At 47.4% G+C, this 23237-nt stretch overlaps 1 protein-coding gene across 3 annotated transcripts in view; it reads right to left on the bottom strand.

Annotated features, from left to right (window-relative positions):
- The window catches only part of PRDM16 (PR/SET domain 16), a 350029-nt gene that overhangs the window by 49404 nt on the left and 277388 nt on the right, over positions 1-23237 (bottom strand). For all 3 annotated transcript variants that reach the window (XM_075114016.1, XM_075114019.1, XM_075114017.1), the window contains exon 4: positions 3107-3241. In XM_075114016.1, the coding sequence (XP_074970117.1) occupies positions 3107-3241 (135 nt within the window). The remainder of the gene's footprint in view (positions 1-3106; positions 3242-23237) is intronic.

Genomic DNA, 23237 nt, shown 5'->3' with positions numbered 1-23237 from the left:
CGCCCGTCACTTCAGCGAAGCAACCACACGAACGGAACTGCTCACGCTCAGAGGTCTCTGCAGGAGGATGATCTGCACCCCCCCTTCTGTTAGTACGGACCTCACATTGGCATCAGCCAAATAAAAAGTAATGAAGTGTAAAAACCTTTTGTACCCTCCAACTAGGTCTAACTGCAGTATCTTTGAAAACGTTTCCCACTTCTGCTTTGGTATTTGTAGTCCAGCGTTTCTTAGGACCGGGATGAAGAGCTTGATTTTGCAATCTAGAATTTTATTTTGAGTGTCCAAGAGTTCAAACGGAGCGGGGGCTGTAGCCAAAAGGCATCTTGGCTACTTGTGAATTATGAATTCACCGGGTTTGATGAAAGCGCGTATCCGCTCGCAGACACGTGCTTATGGACTGTTTGACGTTTTTCTTTTCTATTTATATTTGCATCTTACTCTCCTAGCTTTCGTGACAACCAAACACACTCGCTGCCATCTTTATCCTTTGAAGCTTCACGAGCCAGAAGGATTATTACCAGTTTCAGTCAAAGAAGTAACCGCCAACGAACACCAGAATCTTTCCAGGAGAGAAGGTAGCGAGGCTCGGTTTTGCGTGGCAGCAGCGCGAGAGAAAACTTGGAATGAACAGGAAATTCCAGAGCAAACACGGTTAAATTGTCTCCTCTATAATTAATAATACAAAAATCCACAAAGATTTTAATGTGCCGCTGGTTGTTCTAAATACTGCCGCCCTTCAAACGAGCCCATGGGCTGTCGTAATCAACAGCTTAGGAAATAGTATATCCTTACTCTGACTTCACTCCTCCCCCCCAAAGCATCCAGTGCCTCTAGTTATCAATCACCATCGGCTGCTGCTTTTATACTGGGTTTTTTTGTTCCCACCAGCTGGCCTGACCTAAGACTCCTCAATCTTTTGGGAAAGAAGGCTGAGGGGGAGAAAACATTTTGCTTTGCTACTGTTTCATTCTGTTCTGCACCTTTTTATTTTTTTCCTCCCGAAGAAGCGCTCGCTTGCTACCCACCCCCTTCGATGAGACTTCTCGCAAATTTATTTATTAAGAAGTTGTAAAAGAGTGCTCATTACAGAGGAAAAAACAAAGCCAAGCAGATGAGTGTGTGTGATAAACAGCTGCTCTTTCCAAGCAGATTGCTGCATGCTCTAAAAATATGCACAGCCAAAAATCTCCAGATGAGGGACAAGGACAGAAGGACACGCAGTGGACTGGGCGTAGAATAAAACGTGATACAGCCTTCAGATTTCTGGTAAATTGTGTATATGTATGCAGTCCTTAATCCAAGCATTTATAAGAACCCGGGAAAAGCCAGCAGCCTACAGGTTAACACTTTAAAAGAAGAAATATGTATTTAGGTAAAAAAAAGGTGTATGAACTCCGTTTCTTTCCCCAGTCTAAGGTTTTTTTTTAAGAAACCCGAATTCAAAATATTTGGGTTTCCTCTTCCTTTATTATTTGTGCTTTCCTACTACTGCTGGTAAAAATTCTTAGGAACAGCTTCAGCACCCTGTTGCAAGGACGAATGCTCGGGAACGCGTAGCGCTAGGAACCAGCCAGCCGCGCGGGGCGCCGGGCAGGGAGCGGAGGCGTTCAGCTGACCCGCGCTGCAAGGGATGAGGCAGCGCACGCGGTTGCGCTGGCCCTGTCGAATCTTCCGGGAGTCCAAAAAGGCACCCTCCGACTGTCCCCGGGGAAGCTGTGGGGTGCACAGTGAGGAAGCCGGGTCAGCCGGCGGCTCCTGCGAGCCAGTATTTTCTGCGCAGAGTGATGGACGGTACAAGCGCTAAGTAACAGGTGAGGGAAAATGAACGGCCCCCAAGTTATTTATCCCGTCATTCTGTGAAACCGAGCCACAGGAGCAGCCCTGTGTATGTCAGAGAGCACCGAGCAGCTCACGGTGCAAGACAAGGAGCTGATGATAAATGTTGGCTCTTGGTTAGAAGGCTCCTTGTTGTAAGAGCACTTGTGAGTAGTGGTGAGTGGGCACTGCAGCAATCAGCAGCTCATTTTAACTAAGCAGGCTGAAATTTAGAGCTTTGTGCCTCAATCTCTTCTAGATTACTTAAATCATGAACATTTGTGATATTTTGGGGTCTTTTTGGTGGTTTTTTTTTGTTGGTTTTTTTTTTTGCATCTAAAGTTACGTTATTTAAAAGCATTTTAAAACAGGAACTAAGTTCACGAAGTGGACTGACATTTTGGCGCACCGTGAGCTATTCTCGTTTTACACGAGCTGGCTTACTTCAGATTCACTCTAGCTTCCCTGTCAGCTACAGATTTTTAAATGTTTTTGTTAGAAGTGTATTCTTCCATCCTCGGCTCATTTTTTTGCGTGCATCCGAATACGCCTCCTGCCTGCTAACTGGTAATAACATTAAGACTGCATTTCTCGTTTAGGATAGGTCTGAAACAGTAACTTGGTTTTGAATTTGACTCAATTTGAGGTTTGTGAAACTCCCAGCTTGGGTCACTCACCTTGAACCCATTTTTGGGTTTAAGCATCAAAGAACCTTACAAACACTGGCTAAAATTTATCGAAACCCTATTAATTCCATGCAATACCCCTCGCCCGCACCCCCACCCAGACACCGCCCTACCAGCATTTCTGTAATATGCCAATTCGGTCTTCAGTTTTCTCCCTCCTCAGCAGACTCTCAAGCCATCTCCCACGCTCGCTGCCCTCTTAAATACAGACAACAACGGAGGTCACAGCTTGGAATCGCGCTCTTTACCCGCCACTGTCAACTGGCAACATAAACTTTCTCCAGTTCCGATGGCAACGAAATGCCCACCGCTGGTTTCCGTTTGTGTCACTGTGTTTCGTGAACACGAGCTATGCTTCACACCAGGTGTTAACGCTTCTCACGCTCTTCCCCAGCACAAAAGGAGTCAAGGACTGGAGGATCACAGGGGTCCGGGGGTTTTAGATCATTTCAGGGACGCCGCAGCAGAGCTGCTGAGCAGATGAATCCCTCGGTCGGCTCCGTGCCGTGCTGCCACTACACACTGTCCTCCGGCCACCCCACCCCGGCAGCTGGCGAAGCGGTGGGCGAGCACAGCAACCTAGTAATTGCCGAAGTCGTTACCTGGTCGTTAACGTGACACACGGCTAGATTCTGTTCGTCGCAGGAACAGGCCACGCGGATGTACTTCAGCCAGTTCCCAGCTCCGCTCTGGCTGGCGTCAATACAGAATTTCTCATTTCCCAGGTCATCAGCAATCTGTAGAACAGGAGAAGAACACACACACGGGTCATCTGATATCAAATGATAGCTACAGAAAGAAGAAAGGAGGATTATTTGCAATGCAGGATTCCAAACAAGAAAGAGAAAGGAGAAAGCTGGACAGTATGTATGGTTAATAAAGAGATATACGACAAGGCTAAAATTAGCTCTTAGGCATCATCTGCAGTTCCCGGTCAGCAGAACCTCCAAGGACATAGATCAGAGCTGGCCATAAGTAACAGGCCCAGGGTTAGAGCCCTTATGGAGACAAACACACAGTTCTAGTATCCGCACGGGCTTAAGTAATCAAAGCAGGTAACTTCTCCAAACTGCATTGATTTTAATGACCAGGCCCTTAAACTGCTCCATCTTCACGCTACCTACTTTATCCTTTCAGGGTCGTTATTTATTATAAACAAAAAATTACATTCTTTTTTTTTTAGTAACCTTTCAAAACAGGTCCCTTCCCACAGTGCTGTGAAATTATATTTTTAAAAATGCTGTAACAAATGATGCTTTCATTTGCGTAACTACAACACTAGAAATTCACTGACACTGGAGGATCGGTGCGGTTGAAGGTGAGATAAAATCTGGCTAGTGTGCAAAAGGTCGAATCCTTCCAAATAAAAAGCCTCAAATACTTGCAAGTCCAGGTGTGAAAAAAAAACCAAAGGGTTAATTAAAGGGTTCTGGTCTAAGAAAACTCCTGTTTTACCGTGAAGAGACTTTGCACTTTTTCTTTCTTAAGACAGTCAAGTAAGATCGATGACATAGAAACAGAGAAGGTGCTCAGCGCTCCACACCAACGTCTGCGATGATCCATTCTGCAACTCACTCAAAAAAGCACATCTTAGAAATGACACAGGACACCACCAAATCGAGGGAAAGCCCTCCGAGTCCTACGCTGGGACTCAGTGTATACGCAGGACTCTATTCTGCTCATAAGCGCGCCTCCTTATTACAGAAACTCATTTTTTCCCTAGACTTAGGTTTCTCTCTACCCCTACCAGACCCTGTGTCATTGCAAATTACTTCAGTCATCAAAAGCTCTTAACGTGCTTTTACTAGCAATTAATTCTCTCAAATCTCATAGGCTACGATAATACTTTCCCATCTATTTCAAGACAGAGAAAAAAAGAAAAGGTAGGAACAAAGGAAAGGAAAAATTAAAACACGGCGATGACAGCAACAAACCAAGTATAAGGTCAGGCTGAGAAATCTCAGAGCAACATCGATGGCTGAGACTCAGCTCCAAACACCCGCGGAGCGCCAGCGCCACGGCGCCATCGGCTCTGCGGCCCTCCAGCACCTCCCGGCCAGGCAGCCGCGGCACCGCCACGCAAGCTCCCACCTCTGCGCCCGTCCCAGGAGACGCCGCTGCCACCGCCAGCCCTTTTTTGTCAAGCTACGTGTATTAAAACGGATGAAGGGAAAGTCATGCCGTTACTACTTGGCGTCTTCCTTCCTAATCAAAATATAGCACTGGAGCTTCGGTGAAATGCTGCATTTTTTCCCAAAATATGTGTGTGTGGGGGAAAGAACTGGTGAGAGAAACAACCCTCCCTGTGCTCAGTTTCATTAATCCCTGGGAACACTCTAGCTTACCCATTAGTCTGCGGTAGATGTGCCTAAAGGGATAGGCTCTGCCTCCGGTAAGGGCAAAGCGCAGAAGGTCAGCGAGCGGCGTTAGAGTAACACCCGTATCGACAACTCCGTGCGGCCACACCGTGCGCCCAAACCGTCCTTCAGCTTTACCACACGCTTGTGAGGGCTTGCTAGTGAGCTCGCTCTACAGCTCGAGAAACAAGATGAAGAGGTGAACGCTGAACACCTGGAGGGTCGCACGTTCCTAGGTTTTTGGGTTGCCGCCCGTGTTGAGCACCCGGAGCCGAGCCCCACCCGAGGCGGCAGCTCTGCGGATTAGACTCCCAGGTCTCCAGTTTGTCTCCAGACAAAGATAATGAGGAACACGCAATTAGCGGCCACTTCAGGCGAGTTTGGCCTCGAGGACTTCCTCAGAACACAGCAGCAGAAGCAGTGACAGAGCTTAGTTTTCAATTCAAGTGTCTTGGCCACGAAACGTCATCCTTCCTCTTGGAGAAAAACCCTGCCTTGTTCATACCTCGCATTCCAGCTTCCTGAGTAAATAAAACAGGCGTTGCACAGGCGGCGTCCCTTGCCACAGCTCCCCGGTTAATTTCTAGAGCAGATCTATCTACTCAGGTTCAGTAAACGAAAGAGACTCCCCCGTCCAAACCAGTATGCAATTCATGAGTCAAAAACTGCATCGCAAGACATTTTCTGCTGGTGATCTTGTTAAAATTATATTAGCAAGATTAGCAAGTTCTGGGTTATGCGAGCTAATTCTCAGCCACTTGTTTCATTTTCATCTCGTCCATTTTATTTCTAAAGCAAGCTCTGACAGCAGCAACCCCTCGTTGTGTTTTCACACGCCGTGCACGCGGCTCACCGCGCAGGTTTCATGGTGCGCCGGCAGCCGTGCAAGCGCAGCAGCGCGTCCCCATCCCCTCGGCAGCTCACAGGCTCTCTGCCCTCGACGCGCGGCGACTTTGTGGGAGAGAAGAGCGTGACGTACACGCAGGCACTCAGGAGGGCTGCAGGGCAGTGAACACACACCTTTTGCCCGTTTCCATGAAGTTCACCCCACGCCACCTAGTTAATCCCAAGTTGTCCAGCCCTGCCTCTGAACCCCAGTCCCAAGCATTTTCCCAGAAAGCCCTAACTTCGAGGGCTCAGATTTTTCTTTTCCACATCCCGGGTTCCTTGCCCATCAACCCTAGCACCTTTTCCCTGCCTTGCCCCAGTACACATTCCCGAGCTTGCAAACCTCTCCTCTGATACCCTCAGTGCCTGTCCCTTGCCGGGATAAGCCCTGGTCCCTGCTCCTCATATGCAGGCTCTCTCCTCCCTCCCTCCCTCCCACCTCCACGGCACCCAGCACTGGGTCTCTTCACTTGCAAAGCCCTGGCCCCCTCCCCGCTTCAGTCCCCCCAGCCCAGCTCAGTCCCATCACTTTGCATCACTCACCAGTTAAACTACCCCACACCCACGCCCTCCCCTGGCTTTTCTCTTCATCTCCCAGTTGGCTTCTTGACCATAACCAGGGCCTCTCCTGATTTCTTCTCCCATAATAAACAGAGTTCCCTTTTCTAAGGGAAAAATGAAAGGGAACAGAAGAATGTCCTCAGGCAAACGAGCCTCAGGTCATTAAGATGTGCTACGGAACGTAGCCAAGAGCCGAACCCAAGAGCACGAGGTAGCCATTTCGCAGCGGGGAGCACTGGGGTTTCCAGCTCCCCACATTTATAAGCCGAGCTCTCGGTGGCCCTGGAGCGCCGGAGCCCTTCCCCTGCCCTGCCCCACAGCGGCCCTGAGGCTGCGAACGTGCGAACTCCTGCGGCGAGGGCTGCGTCAGGCAGAGGCACCTACAGACCTGGGAGCAGCCATCAGTGCTGCTTCCTCCGTGGATGTGTAAAACTGTGCACGTGCGATTAACCCTCCGTCTGCCAGACCGCGCCAGGACTGCCCAGGGTGGGTCTGGTGCCAAAGTGAAAACCCAGTCAGGAACCACTGACTTATGTCAAATGTTAAATACACATACGAATCGAATCAAAGACATTATGACATGCAAAAGGATTTTGGGAGTGTGTTTGATGGCTTTTATTTTACCGTAGATACTCCCCTCCAAACTGGTTGCATCTATTCAGGGACCAGAGGTTTTTACGAGGACCACCTGGAGGTGCTGAATTTACTCCCCAGTGGTTCGGAGGGGAAGGGAGACCCCACCAAAGCCCCTGCTCTTCCCTAACTAGGCTCTTTCTCACCAGCTGGTGCTTTCTAGATGCCCTTGTGTACCTCCCCTTGAGCTCCGCTCATAACAGCAAAGGCCTGATACACCACAGTAATGTCACAGGAAGCCAATTTACAGTAGTTTGGACTTTGCAAGAAAAAAAAAAAAAACAACAACCAAAAAAGGGTTCTAAATGTGGGTTGAAAGAGACTGTTGAGTTTACCCAAGCTAAAATAACAACAACTTCTATTTTGTCTCAGGGAACCTCTAGGAACATGGAGGCTGGCTACAGCTGTTGACTGTTGTTGAAATTAAAGTTCTTGTCTTGGCCTTGCTGACCCCAGATTAGCTAACGAAGCGGACTAGCCAAGCCAGCACCTTGAGGGGCAGGAGGGAGGACACACGGAGGCAGGCGGTGATAACAGCTCCCCCGGAAATCAAAAAACCGAGATGAATCACCAGTGTTCAGCTGTTGATCTGAAGCCACTTTGGGTATACGGCACCGAGCTGTTAATGGCTTGAATAAGCAGCAGCTCGCTAACCTCCCAGTACCGAGAATTTATACAGCAGCAATCAGTGAAATTAAGTCAGCCTGGGAATACGGCCTGGCGAACTCCAGGACTACACACATAGGCTATTTTATTTCATAGCTGGATCTGACTGATACCCTCTTTCATATTCTAGAATTGTTTGGCTGAAGACACTCAGATAGCTCTGGGAAAACCCAGAATTCAGCTCAAATTCACCAACTGCTTTGCAGGGCCCCTGCACAAGGCTCGACAGCTCTGCTTCAGAATGAGGTCCTGTCTTAGCTAGAAATCACCTGAAACTCTGTGGTTTTATCTGAGTGGAGCTTTAAAAACCCACACAGGGCGTGTGAAATCTCACAGATCAAAATGAGAAAAGAAGAGGTTGTATGAAACCCTGAGAACTTAAGCCCCTGTTTTTCACACACACTCACTCTACTCCATAAATAGAGCAAGGCATCACAAACCGAGGCCCGGCGGCGTCACCGAACGGCGTTTTGCATATTACTATCCCTGATCGAGCCGTTATCGGTAAGGAACCTTTCAAGTCAGAACAGCTGGAAAACAAAAACGTTACGGAGGTAGGAGAGCGTGGACGGAGTATTACCAGCAATACAGTTGTTAAACAGCGATGTTACCACTTGCCAGCTGAACCACAGTGAAGCAATTACGCGAGTTCCCCTATCCCATTACACAGATTAGTAAAAGCCATTATTTTTAACTAGGGAATTTCCTAGGATTTTTCCTAACACATTTTTCCTCTGCAATTGCAGCGGGCTGGAAGCACACGGGCAGTCCACTGATGAGAGGCTACGGTTCAAGCTGAAGCAATAAAACTGCCTGGGAGCAGGCGGACAGGCCCCGAGACAGCCTCCGTGGCAGCGCGGTGCGCGGCGGGGTACCTGCAGGCAGGGCCAGCCCGTTCTGCGAAGAACTGCAAAAGAAACAGCAGAAAAGCAGCGCCCCGAGCCACGGGAGCAGCACATCAGGGCAGGAAATACTGAGCCTGTCCTTCGGCCACCGCAGAGGGAGCCAAGACGGGCGGGATCGACTTCTCGGCCTCTGCAAGGGTCCTCCTTGAATGACGCCCCTTCCTTTGCCTGCAGCCTGCACCTGCCACCCCGGGGCAGAGCTGGGCTTCCACTGCCACCGAGTGCACGTGTGGCAGCAGAAACTCGTTCAAAACTGTACATTTTAGGTGTGCTACCTCTTATGCGCACCGGAGAGACCCGACTCCGACCTCTGCTTCTTCCGCGTGCTGCAGTTTCACTCACTCACTGATTCCGAGGAAGTCACGTTCATCAGGAACGAGTCAAAATCAATCACAACAGGACATGAAGGGGTGGAACAGATTATCAGCAAAGTTGTGTGGAAGGGCGGGTCTACAGTGTTACTTGATGTAAACCCTTGCCAGTCCAGACTGATCTAGCTTTCTAATTTTCAGGGAGCATCATCTGCCTGATTAATAATAGCATTTTTTTTCTGTGTGCCCACAATCCAGGAGCAAATGAAGGTAAGTATAGGTTAAACCACTAGTTATCCAGTCCCTGGCAGTTAGGTATTCAATAGATCCTTGAAATTTATCGCAGGAACAAAAATAAAAGCAAGATGCTATCTACAAGAACACAGGCTAGTCTTATAAATCTTGCCTTTAAATTACAATTGTTCCATAAAAATGTCAGTATTTGCGAACACACAGTATATGCCTTCCCCCTGCAGCTGAAGTAAGAAACACAGGTGATATCTCCAAGGTTGGCAAATACCTTAAATGTTAATTTACTAGGATGCTTCAATATTTTTCTAACAAAGTGTCAAAGCCTCTGGAAAGGATGACTTTCTCAGACTCGGTGAGATACAGAATGTGCAAAACCCTGATCACACCAAGAGCTGCAGGGCCAGTTACAGCACAAGTAGCACTCCTGAGTGAGCCCGGCTCTTTGTGGTTGACACCTCTAAATAAAGATCGAGTTCACACACTCACACTCTTTTCTGATGTTCTGTGTGAAAATTATATCACAATTTTAAAAATACTGAGAAATCCAACAGTAATCACAAATTACTACCTGCGGAATATTTTTTTTTCCTCTGTCAAATGTGCACGCACAGAATAACACCCTAAGGCCCTCTTCCCCCCACCTTAAAAAACTCCGGAAAAACAAACTGAAATCTTTTACCACATCTTCTTCCAGTTTAGACCAGAAGGAAATCAGAAATTTCCTCTGCCGAAATTCTTCAAACCAGCTGTTTACAAACCATTGTCAGTAACAAAAAAGACCTTCTGTTTGAAGGCTTGCTTCTGGAATGCACATAAATCATTCCTTTTTATGCGCTTTCAGAAGGAGCATGACCAGCGCTACGAGATAACTGATGCTCTGAAGACGACCAAACAGCGAAAGAGAAGGGAGGCAAATAGTGTTATCTGTGGGTAAGTTAAAGATAGCAAATGGAAGAACGGGGATTCACCCCGCAGCGGACTGCTGCAAGGCTCAACCCACCACAGGCACCTGACTTGGGATGTACTCATTAAAATAGTCATATCTAGCTCTGCTAAAGCAACTGGCTACTCCCAGTTAAGACCAGAACTAAGTTCATCTCTATCAAGGACTAATCAATAGCTTTAATCAGAAGACCATTCATGCATAGATATCCCTGCTTTCCTAGACAGGTGAAGGCTGGCATCAGGTATTTAGCGCCAACAGGAAAAAAAAAAAAAAAAAAAAAAGGTGCTGCAGGAAGGAAAAAATCAAGAGAAAAGGAGGTGTAATTAGCAGGAATCTGATTCGGTGCAACTGAAATGTAACAGTTGTGCTTCTGCTTGCTCTGTGCTCAGGCTAGCCCTGAAATCAGTGAGGGAGCAGAGAGGTCCCTCTGATGGATACTTTAGCTTAGACATTAAAAGAAGTTATCAGGGGAAAAAGGGGAGGAAGATAAGGGAGGGGAGGAAAAGAGAAAATAAATCTATAATCAGTAATTGGCAACATTTTTGCGAGTCTAAAACCATTATGTGCTGATATTCCAGTCAGCACTTTACCTTCCTGATTATCTCGGACCTGACCTAGAGCACCGCTGCCCCACGAAGCTGCGTTCAGTGCAAGAACACACCTCGGCCGTCTTACCTTTCCCCCAAGTTACGCTACAGGCGCTCTGGGACAGACCCGTGCGCTCGTAGATCTGCTGGAAGAGTAAGCTCTCATCTGGATGGCAGCCTGCGGGCATTCTCGTAAAGGTAATTATTGTGGGAGCACTTCCTTTGCCTCATCTCCCTCTGACCAGTCTTCCATTTTATCCCACCCATCCAATCACAGATTTCTCATTGCTTTTTTAAATTGAACACGCCAAAAACTAGGTTCATCTTTTCCCCTCCGCTGCAGACAGCGAGTTCCATATACACTTTATTAATCCAAGGCACCTCCCATCAGTTTTGCCTTCAAATCCAACAGTTCACCCGAGTATTCCCAGCTCCACTCCCCCTCCTTGCCAGTAACAGTGCCGTGATTTTGTCCTGCTGAGATGTTTGCTATCTTTTCCCCACCCCGAAGTCGTCCTCCTCTTCAGTCTAGCTGGTTAAAACAAATGCACCTTCATGTTCATTTGGATTATAGGGGTTTAAACTGGCCCATTGCAGAGAAACGAACTCTGGACCCAGACCCAGAATGCCGGCTGTGGTTGCGGTTCAGACTCATCTCTGCCCAGCCAAAAGGAAATTGTTGTCATGTTCCAGGCCTCGCTTTGCAGCTTCATTTGCTGTCTGCTGAACAGCATTCAGGATTTGAATCCAAAAGGCTCATTGATCTTGCAAAGGCTCTGTTTCATAATTTATTAACATCAGAAATGCTGAGTTATGAAGCAAAAGTTATGGAAAAATTCTCTTGAACGTTTACAATTTTTTTTGCACATCATTTGAGGTTTCCTGCTTCTCTAATTTGTGGGCTCTCTGTTGGGTTGTTTCTTTCACATTTTAATGGGCAGCGTCCAACATTTGGCCTCCGCAGAGGTGTGCTGTAGGACTGGAATGCCTAGGGATCTGTCGTCAGTTAGCTTAATGGATTCCTAGTGTGCATGAAGAAACGAAGCAACCATGAGTTTGCCATCAGTGACCCAGCGTCCTGTTGCTATAACATCCCTCCCCAGAAGCCGAAAGTGTAATAAACCTTCTCATCCCATAGTTGCAGGATCTGCCTTTGACAGTTTGGCTGATGTACGCATTTTATTTGGCAGGAGTTAGAGGGAGATTTTTTCCCCCCCTTTTTTTTTTCTTTTTGCTTTAATGACCCACAAGCTGATTTAGAGCAATAAACTGTTGCCATGAAGTTTTGTTGTGTTTCTTTTAAATAAAGGGGAGGGAGGGACTGTTACAATTTATGACTTTCAGAAGGAACTGAAACAGAAAGTCCATTCTTGCCACAAAATGAAGAGAAAAAGACTTCGTCCAGAGAAACACCTCTGTCAATGTGTAGACATGAAGCCTAGATGAACTCATAAATTCAGCACTCTGCCTGCAATTAAGCAGGCTTCCTGGTGATTTGACAGAGAGTTAATGAGAAACGTGTCAGACAAAAACAGGTCATAGCACTGAAAACCGACGGGAAGAGCAGCTGAGCCGAACCCAACTTGTTTGCTGCCCCCAGCTTAGGGCCACAGGAAAAGCTCTAAGTATATTCAGTGAGAACTCTTCTTTGTCTAAATTCATTGTCCAAACGTAAGGTCCTGCAGCACAGCCTGGAGCCAGGTGCCCAGCTCCAGAAATCTCAGACGATAAGGAGAGAAAATGCTATTCCCTGAAAGCCTCTACCTGTGCTTTAACTGACGTGTGTGCAGCAGACGTCTCGCCGTCACCCTGCGTGAGCCGCTCAGGCCCTCGTCTTCAAAACACTCACGCACCCCCATGGGACGCGCCGAGTCCAGGGGCTCCCCTGGGAGTCAGGTTCTTTGTGCTATTAAATGGTTGCGGAGGAGAAAACCTAATTCATCTGTGACTGACTTTCCGGCTGCGTGGCCGTCGCCAGGAGTGTCCTCAGTGTCCACCGTCACTCCTGTTTGCAAGCAGACTTCCCGATTTCCAGCAGAATGGCAGCACGCACGGGCTCTGCAACATATCCAAACACTGGGGAAGCTCTGAGGAGAGGAGAAGAAATATTTACGGATCCCCTCCTCTCAACCAAGCATGTTGCTCTCACTTCCACTCAAGCCACAGGTCTGGAGTGGAGATTTTCCACTGGTGTATCCGTTTCTGAGTCTGCTGTTGTGCTACCATATTATCTGGTTTCATGAGGGATCTGAAGGAAAAAATAGCAGTGAGCTACAGGGAAGGCTGTTACTGAGACGTACTTTTGTCACGGAAAAATAACCTTCTCATTCTTTTTTCCACCACATCTAAAGAACAGGAGAAATCACATGGAACAAGGCTGTTTTCTACCAAAATGTCCTGTTCTATTTCCAAAGCAGAGGAGTCTGGATGGCTCGCACAAGTTTTGTAAGCGAGGCTGAATTTCTTGAGCATATTTCAATCCAACCGAGCCTTTTGAAGGTCTGCCCGTTATTAACTGCTATGCTTTTACGTACCAGCACAGAACAGCCAGCGAGTATTTCCCCTGTGTCAGTTAGCTTTGCATGAGGGCAAAAAGTCTGCAAAACTGCAGTGTCATCGATGTGTCTTTCAAGCACAGCACATTCACTCCCGCTGACCGTCCATCAGACCTGACCGTCAATACAAAGCCTCGCAGGAGAAACCAAGAGCAGCAATCGTTATACAGTACGCCATTCACAGAGCTCCTTAAATATGATCTCCATGAAAGCATCTCCTGCTCTACAAAGCAGCTTGACGCAACAGGCACCGCAGTGTTTCAGATGCTCTATTGATCATACAAATGCACTGAGTGAGTTCTGTGCAAAGGGGTGAAGAGGAGAAGCCAAGAACTCTTGAGAAAAATCAACACCGGCTCTGCTTTGCCTCTCCTCTAGGTACCACTCCTCCTGTTCTTGATTCGGTGGTGCAGTTTTGCTACCCAGAAGACAACCCCGAATAACACAGGATGCCAAAGAAGGTGCTACCAACGCCAGCTCCTGCTGATGCATGAAACCAATCCCACCCCCTTGTATTCCTCTCCCACCCTCATTCTCTTTGAGGGCAATCAGCCCAGCTTGCACAGCAACGTCTAATCACCACGCAGAAAAACATAAAGTAAAAATGTCAAAACAGAAGACGACTTTCAAGATGATGGCAGGCATTTATCTCAACAAAAGCTCATTTTTCACTAGTAACGTAATTCATACCACACTGACTTAACTTAAACAGTAAACCATAAAAAATTATGCTTGAATCAAATCACAGGGTTGCCTCGGATATTGTACACACAAGTCAAGAAAGGGATTTCCAGTTCTTTGTAATGTACACACACAAAAGCTTTTAAGTTCCCCCCCCCCCGCCCCAAGAGTTCAAGACATCACACTTTTATATTCTACTTATTTTGCCTCATTTTAAAAAATAGTAATTAGTAAAGTCCTAAAAGCTTAATGGATGAAAAATAAATGGAACTAGAGAGAAGTCCTCATCTGATAAACAGAAGACAGAGACAACTTGCAGGCAGATGAGGATTTAGAGTTTCAGGACATTTCATTTCACTTCGTTAGGAAGAGGGAGCAGAAGCAAGAAGTAGAGCAGCGCTGCACGGCCAGTGCTGTTCCAAGGGATCAAACGAGACATGATTCCCTAGCGTCTTACAGCTGCTGTGGAGATACGAAATGCTTTAGGGTATGATGAGCCTAGTACTGTTTCGAAAGGAAGATGTGGTGCTAAAACGGCTCTCTCAAAAGAAAGAGTGCCTATTAGCCATGGGGAAGGAAGTCCAGAGCAGCACTCCTGGCAAAAGGCAGCAAACACAGGCACAGAAGCCAAACAGAACCTTACTGCAGTGAGAGGGGAACGATATCTGGTGGTAATTTCTCCAGGGGCCCTCTTACCACTTGAGACATGGCTCCCCAAACAGCCTTTTTTGCCCAGCGCTCCAGCCAAAGGAGCTTTGCTGTTTTGCAAAAGTGGACAATTCCCACCACCCAGCTGAAGGCTCTGCAAAGCCGGGCGCGCAAGACTTCTTCCTGAATTTCCCCAGAGAGTCCACTGCTCTGTTGTACGGCACAAAGAGCTCAGCAGCCCCCGGCCCCGGTGCAGGGTGGAGGTTTATGACTCCAGAGCGCTCACTAAGGAAAGCATCTGGCTCAGCATTACTTTGAACAGATTTGTAAGACTTCAAGCCTTAGCCTCATTGCTTTACAAGCTTGCTACAGGCATCTCGACGATGCTCAGCCTTGGGGAGTCTCACCCCCTTTGGCAGCCACGCCTGCCTGCTGGAAGCGGCAGGTGTTGCCCTACACACATCGGATTCACAGCGCAGAAGTGCCACAGCAACAGGAAAGTGCCCAAGGAGTCTGACTGCTCTGTTTCGGACCACTCCTCCTCACTGCCTGCCCCGTCTTTGCGGCACGGTGGCGATGCCGGTTCCACACAGGCCTTTGCTAGAAATACTCACTTCTGTGCTGCTGAGGAATGAAAACGGACGATTCTCTGCAGAAGTTACGATGAGCCATCTTTGAGAGAGCTAAAGCGGACATTACACCACCTCGGGGGCAGGGCAACGTAAGCCGTACGAAGCAGTTCATTTTTGCAAATTCTGCAAATTAGGGCCCCCAAATCATATGATTATCTTAAAATTCATGAGAAGGTAAGAATGCTGATGGATTCTTTGTGCTTTCTTTTTGGTTTCTGAGCCTGTTCTCTGCAATTGATTCACCTTGGGGTTACCCCGTGCCCAGCAATTATGAAACCTGAGGTCCTGTACTAAATGCTTGCTTCCAGGATCTGGGGCCTTACACTGAGCATTCGAAGTGGCAAGACATGCATCATCTGTTATGAAGAAACCAAAGAAATTGGCTCCTTCCCCTCATTCATGCTCAAAAGGTGCCACTGCTGTAACGAAAACGTAGCCAACCTTAAAGATAAATTCTGATCCGCTTCTTTAGGTGTGTTTCGGGGGTTTCGCTAGATCGGTATGTATGGAGGTTGCTGCTGCTTGTTTTAAATCATTTCTTATTACTACAACGTCATTTTAATAACATTCTGGGAATGAAGTTGTGGAACACCACTAACATGTAGACCTCTTCAGAGTGATTTATTGAAGGCACCAAGTGCCAAAACCATTTCCCGCATTTTACACTCTGGCCAAAAAAGTAGCAGAGACTTCAAATGCCCATTGAGGCTGCTAATATCAATTACAAAATACCAGCCTTTTTACGGCGTTAGCAAAGTCCACTGAAGGACCTAGCACGAGAAGGTCCACATGAAATAACGTTGTCTTATGGCCTCTTACGAGCCTCTTCCTCAGGAAGAATTCAGACTGTTGTCTGAGAGTCCTGGCAGCTCCGCTCCCTTCCCCTGCAAACCCCCGCCCTCAGATTTTACTTGATCATTAATAATACATGAAACAAATTACAACATCAATTATCCAGGTACCCCAGGGAAAGGCGAATGAGTTCAGATAGCTGACGTTCTTGAAATTGCACGTATTTTCCATTTAGTTAATAGATTTGGGGATATATGGCCCAAGTTCAGGTAACAAGAAGATGCATATAACTGATGTCCAGATAATTAAGCCCATGTCCTGTGGTATACTTGATGGATACAACTTCTGTGCCTCACTCCCTAAAACTGAGAATTATTCTTAAAACTCCACATATGGGGTTATCCTGCCACCTGGTTTTGGTGCTTGGACCGCGTTTTGAACACCTCGGCACATCACAGATCAAACTTTCTGTCAGGGAATTAAAATTACTGCGAATCAAAAGAACAGGGAATCACAATTACTGGCAGGGTAGGCCGTAAGCAGTATAACGAGCCCGAGCTGTTAAATCTCCAGGGGTAGGAAAGGCCGTAAGGTTTCATTCTGCCCATGACTGGTGCCAGTTACATCCACCGTGCTGGTCTCACTTCTGCCTTCACCCAGAGTTTCTGTCTCACCTGCAGAAGCATCTGTGCACGAGCATCCTGCCTTAGGCTCCACTTAAACGGGGCTCAAGTTGGTCATGACTGACCCGTACTAGGTATCACTGTGGGAAGAAGTGCAGCACCATCAAAGAAGCTGCCAAAGGTGCGGTTCAGAGCAGCAAGGCGAGGAAGAGAAGGCAAGCCCAAAGCAAGGCAGCTATCATGCTCTTCTAGCACAAAATTTACCAGCAACAATATGCCTAATACAGAGCATCATTATCCCCCCTTACTTTTCATGTCAGCATACATCATGGCAATCAAGCAGTCCAGGAATATTTATCTGGAAGGGCATACTTTTCCACATACCAGCTTTAAATGCCTTGAATTTACAGGCCAAAAGGTGCATATTACCATAGCTTTAGCCATGACCTTACGCTTTCAGAACTGAGATTTAAAAAAAAAAAAAAAAAAGAAAGAAAGAAAGAAAAAAAACCCTTCAAGCAAAGCAAGGCACTGCCTTCCCCCAGGGCTGATACCACTGTGAGCACAGCTGCACCAAGGTTTCATTTACACAGGAAACCCCCCCAAAGGTGCCACAATCGTACAAGGAAGCACAGTCCTTGTAACCTTTCTTATCAGAAATGAGTAAGGCAGCTGCTTTGCAGACTATTCTCGTGCTCTTTAGAAGGTGTGAAATAGATGAGCTTGTGAACTGGGTTGGCGCTGAGAAAAAGAATGAAAGGATATTATAGGTTTCCCTCCTGAGCAACGCAGCCGATCACAAACAGGAACAGCAGCCCCCTGTTTATAGAGCTTTGAAAACAAAGCAGCCATCTCGCACCAAGGCAAAGAGAAATTTTCTCTGGATGGAGTAACAATGTACCGCTCACCTCTCATAAAGCTGAAACGTGTGATTTTTTTATAGTTGGTATTTACCGAAAACATTACCAAAAGAAGGTGCAAAACTGAGGCGCTGAAGCCTGTGCACCCGTTCCACAGCAGCACCGGCGGCTCCCACCCTGCTGAGCTACATCCTGCATAAAAGCTGCCTATAGATTTATTTTAAAAATATATACAAACAAGAGTGCAAGAGACCTTCCCAGACCTTCTGTGGGTCCGGAGCTTGACTTGCTCCCTCGGGACGCTGGGCAGCGCGGGCGGGACAGAAGAGGCAGGTCCCGGGGGCAGCGGTGGTCGAGCCACCACGGCACGACGCTCTGCCCATCGGCACGAACCTGCGGGGCCTCGGAGGAGAACCCGTACGCGGTTGCTCACCGTGCCTTGGGCTGCTGGAGGGACAGGGAGAGCTATCCGGTTGGGGAGCCCGGGGGTTAGGGAGGCCGTCCCTCAGGGAAAGCCGCCTCTCTGCTTTGGGCTTAGGGAAGCAAGCAGGGAAGCATCCAGGCTTATTCCACCCCTTTGCCTTGCGGCACAGGGATATTTGCTGAATAATGAGAGCAAGGTAAGGAAAGCAGATCCCAGAGCACTTCCAGCTTCTAGAGAATCTGCTCCTGGGCTAGTTTGCCTCCCGAGGGAGATGAAGATTGTTCATAAGCTCTACATGTTGAAGGAGAACTTCTTCAATTCGTAATTCTTATGCACAGTTTGCCTTCAATCCAAGTGCCACTAAAATAAGAACTGGGGACACCAGGGCTGGACACCTTTGCCTCGAGTCATTTGTTCTGCACCAGAAAACAGGTTTTTGGAGCCCCTTCCTATCTGAAGATATAAAAGTGATTTTACAGAAGGGGAGCTGCCCCCTGACACCTACCTGTGAGGCAGCATCAATCTCACTCAACAGATGCACATAAACAACACGAGCAAAGTAATTTTCCTTCAAATTTATGCACTGAATATAGTACTTTTGCCCTCTAACACAATTACTCCAACTGTAAAGGAATTCTGGGGTGCTCATTTTTCACCAAAATCTCAGAACCGATAATATTCCTGCTAGTTAAACAATCCGACATCCAGAAGAGGTTCACAAACCTGTTCAGACATTCTTCAGGTATGTTACGTCTGAAGGTGAAAGGTGTCGGGTCGAAGCCTGGCCAGTCCCGTGGCGGCAGCACGCTGTCTACGACACGTCCTGAAGGGAGAGTGCCCTAGTAACGAAGGTGTGCGAGCCGGGGATGGGCGAGAGCTCCCCACGCGCTCTGGCATCTCCAACGTTTGAGACACCATGACATACCTGAGCTGATGGCGTTTCTATTTCTAAAGCGCTCCGAGTGTTGCTATAGAACCATAATACCAAGATATGCTGGATCGTCTGGTCCGTCCCCCTGCCAGAGGAGGATTATTCTCTGCAGTGCTTTCCCCAGCCCTTTTTCCAATAGCCTTTTAAACGGCTCCAGCCGGGGAGGCTCCACCGCTCCAGGGGGAGGCGAAGGAACCACGGCCCAGCTCCACTGCCCAGTTGTAGCCCATTCCTGCTGCCTGTTCCTTCTCGAGCCAGGCACAGGGAGCCCAGGTACAAGGCAATGCCTTGTTACGCTGTTTGCTAGAGGGAGAAGTGACATGCGTGGTTCTTGGCTCGGGGAGCATCTTATCTACAGACCTTTTACTTCCATACACCATCCTAGAACAATTACCTTCCTTTTCTGGTATTTGCATCCTCCAAAGAAGTTTGACTATTGCCCTCTCTCACTCGAGTATGCGGAAATCTCTTTTTTTTTTTTAAAAAAAAAACTCAAGCTCCAGAATTCTTCAAGGGAAAACTTGTCACCCTTAAAAATTATGACCAATGAAGGACCGACTCAGTTATTTTCTTCTAAAGCATGGCGATTTGACCTCTCTGCAGCTGACACTGAAGAAGTATCTTCCCTGACATCACAAACTGAAATCTTAGTTATAAGGAAGTACGAGGGTAAATTGCGTAGTCCCAAGTGCCGCCTGGGTGAACTTTACCCCAAGCCAATTCACCTACTTATGAAATGATATATTCCGGGGAATTGATTCTCATGATAAATCTGCCCTTTGAATACGCTGAGAAACAACATTTCAAAATCTCCAACTCAGATCTTATACCATCTCTGGGTCAAAAGACGGTTCAGCAGAATGATGTTTTTAAGGTAACTGCTCAGACAGAAAGCCACAGCAAAGTGTCAAGTGAAAGGCACACAGATGCCTCTGCTCAGGTTATTTTACTTAGGCAATTCCAACACATCTGGTTCTCTGACAGCAGGTCTCAAAACAATACATAAGCTGACATACCATATATCTTGCAATGCCTGAGCAAGCCAGGTTTGAGTTAAGGGGATTCTGATAACCTCCACACAGAATTTCTTATCTTCTGTGGACACTTGTCTCAAGTCTCAGAGACACCGCCGAACGACTACGGCCAATATTTTTCTTTTTGATCCACCTTCTAATCCAACAGAAGAAGACTTCTGCTCTTTTTAAGATGAGCTGTTCTGAAGCCAAATGGAAGGAGAAAAAAAAAAAAGCATCTGCCTTTTATAGCAATTTTCTCAACTACCAGAAAGCCAGACTTTGATCCAGAAGAGAGAGCTGAGGACAACAAATATTTGCTTTCCAAAATGGCCCCACTACAGTATGGGAACATGCCTCAGCTGTTAAAATAAAGGACAGCACATCAGGATTGGCAGGTCAGGAAAAGGGAACCACGTCCCATCTGGGCTGCTCCCTTCCTGCGTGCTGAACAGGGAAGACGTTTGCTCCTTGTACAGAGTTTGCTTGTTACTGGGATTTCAGTATCACAACTATTATTGCAGCATCTGCTGTAACACGTGCACCTTCCCCCAGGACGGCTGCAACCCGCCCCAACTTGTGTCAGTCAAGCACAAGACAGGACACAAAGCAAAATGCCTGGAAAAAGAGGCGGGAGGATATTTTTAATGTATGAGCAGCACAGAAAATGGTATCATTTTCTTAAGTCAGCTCTCAGTCAAACTAAATGTGAGGATGGTTTTTTGTACACCTTTCCGCACCACTGAAACACTCGGAAAAAGACTCTGGGTATTTCAAAGGTCCACCTGATAATAACCTGAAAGTCATCCTCATTAACAGCTGGAGACACTTTTTTTCCCCGACAGCTTTCTTCTCAACTTATTTTGAAGTTAAAAATCATAGATTATAGACCACAGGGCTTCACAAGCTTTCAACCACAATAAAAAGTATTAATTTAATGCTAAGCAGGAAGCACCGTATCACATTTTTATTAGTGCTTTAGCGTGCAAAGTAAGTGAAACATGTGGTGAAAACAACAATATTGTCTTCAGTCCCTTTGCAAATAGCCAGGCAGTAAGCTGAAGCAACTGTACAAGCCTTGAAACGCTGTTGAAACAGTTTATTGAGAACTAATCCTACTGCCTTTAAAAAAATCTAATAGCATAGTGTTTCCATGGTATAAACGATTCCTGTCTGTATCTGGCAGGCCCACGAGTTCTCTAAGGATGAACATAAATTCAATTATACGAAGAGAAATCTGAACATACATAAGTCACATAACATTTTAATTGGGGCAATTCTTAACTTTTTTTGGAAGAGCTACACAATAGCAGAGTCTGCAAAGATGATACGACACATATGCTTTCTCCCTTGAGCCGCCTGCTTTTATTAATTACACTGGCAGAGATATATTTATATTGATGTTGTCAGTGTGTGAACAAAACCTCATGGACAAAAATGGTTTAATTAAAGCAGAAAAACGTGGTTTATGGGTGGTTAGTGAATCTGTTCTTTAAAGTCAGTAAAACTTTCATAAGCGATTAGATAAAAATAAATCTTAGGAAAACATTTGCACCAAATACGTCTTCTAAGTTTTAAACACTGAAGCATATAATAAAAAAAAAGATCCAAGCAGGCGCATGGACTCAATAATCTGTTGGCTGCACCTCTGTGGGTGATTTCACATGGCTTCGGCTATCTCTCTTTTTTCCTCAGCTTCGATTAACAAATCTCCCCCCTCTGCCCAAAACTGCTACCTCCCTGCATCCCGTTCTCTGCTGCGTCATCGTTAACTGCAGAAAACAAGCCGAGAGAGGACAAAGCTACGCGCTGTCCCGCTCCGCCTGGCGACGGCCGGCGAGCACCAGCAGGCAGCTCCCGCCGGACGGGGGAAAGAGTTAACTGGCAGCAGGGGCTCTGCCAGCTCTGTTTTCCCGTCTGTTTCCAAGAGCAAAAAGGAAGAGCCTGTCTGTAAATAACCATAGAAATGTTTGTAAACCGCTTCGGGGATGGAAAGAATGTTTGGAAAACAAAGCTATTACATCCCTGTGCCATACCTCTGAGCATGTGCCTGGCTAAGGTTCGACAGCGGACGCAGCCAACGGTGCCAAATGGAAGCACCTCACCCTGGGGCACTGCCCTCGTCGCTTGAAATCAGGTAGCCAGAAAATAACCAAGCCTGGGAAACCGCCGGCGCATCGCGGGGCCGGGGCAGAACACGGCACCGCCGAGCAGCCCCGACCCGCAGCCCCCCCCCACGGCACAACGCGCTCTTTGTTGATGGACAGTATTCCTACGAGACGCTGCCTCAGACCAAAGCTAGGCCAGAGATGTAGATCTCACATTCTCATAAATAAAAATAAATATCTGACCTCAAGTAAAAGATCCTTCGTTCGACACTCCTGATCATTTTTTATACTTCAAGTTCAGTTTTTACTGGACTGGATCCAGTCATCCTATGGTAACGTAACAGCCTTTTTCTTCACATGAACAAAAGTCCTTTTCTAGTCCTGAGGGCCGGCAAGTTTATCCAAATATTCTCAGTTTACTACTAGCCCCTTCTGGAACCGATACCTTCAGCACAAGCGCACTTTGTGGCCGCAGCACCCCGCCACGGGGCAGCGAGCCGGGGCGCTCGCCGGCGCTGGGGACGAAGCTGCCTGGCTGGAGGGACCCGAGCACATGCCCGGCGCAGACGCCTGCCCTCCCCGTCCTCCGCCCCGGCAAAGGGCTGCTCACACCTGATAGCACCGCGGAAAGAAAATACGCACAGAGAGCAGCGTCTCCTCCCCCTCCTGCCATCTCCCCAGGAAGAATGTTTGGAGATGCTAAATAGTCTTTTCCATGTTTCTACATCAGTTCTTATTTTGGCTAAGCTTGTCCAGCCTGTTAGCAGCTGCCAAATGCATGAAGTAATGAGAAAGCATAGGGAGAGAAAGCTGACTTCATTCCAGCAGCGCTGGAGCTAACACACGCAGTATGTTCTGTGGCTGTCAGCACGTCGCTGACGTGGACCTCATTAGCAAATTTGACTTTAACAACCAGAGGAGACGCATTCCTCGGTGCCACCTTCCTTCTGCTGCGAGCTAGGTCTAACCTGCTCGTCCTTCGCTTGCCTGATACAGCTCGAAAGCAGCTGGAAGGCTCGTATCAAAGCGCTGTTTCCCCCGCTGCCCCCAGACACAACCTGGAGCTGGTGATGCTGATCACATCGGCCTCAGGGGTCTGCCAGGGGTGCGGAAGCAGAGTAAAGAGGCAGGACACAAACGGCTCACCTGAGGTGCATGACTCCTGCTCGGCAGCTGGCATAGCCCAAAGAAAAAGGAATTTTCTTCTAAGTAACAACAACAAACCCCGTGAGCCTGGCAAAACAGAATTTGGCGGCCAGAGAAGGCAGCTGAGAGATAGGGAAGCGTTTGTTTTACGACTCTATCCTTGAAGAAGAGCTGAGCCACTGATAAAGGGAACATCCCACCTCAGAAGACACCG

Source organism: Phalacrocorax aristotelis, chromosome 19, assembly GCF_949628215.1.
Source record: "Phalacrocorax aristotelis chromosome 19, bGulAri2.1, whole genome shotgun sequence".
NCBI classification, from domain to species: domain Eukaryota; kingdom Metazoa; phylum Chordata; class Aves; order Suliformes; family Phalacrocoracidae; genus Phalacrocorax; species Phalacrocorax aristotelis.
Note: the sequence above shows the minus strand (reverse complement) of the source record. Positions and strands in the feature narration are given on the sequence as shown.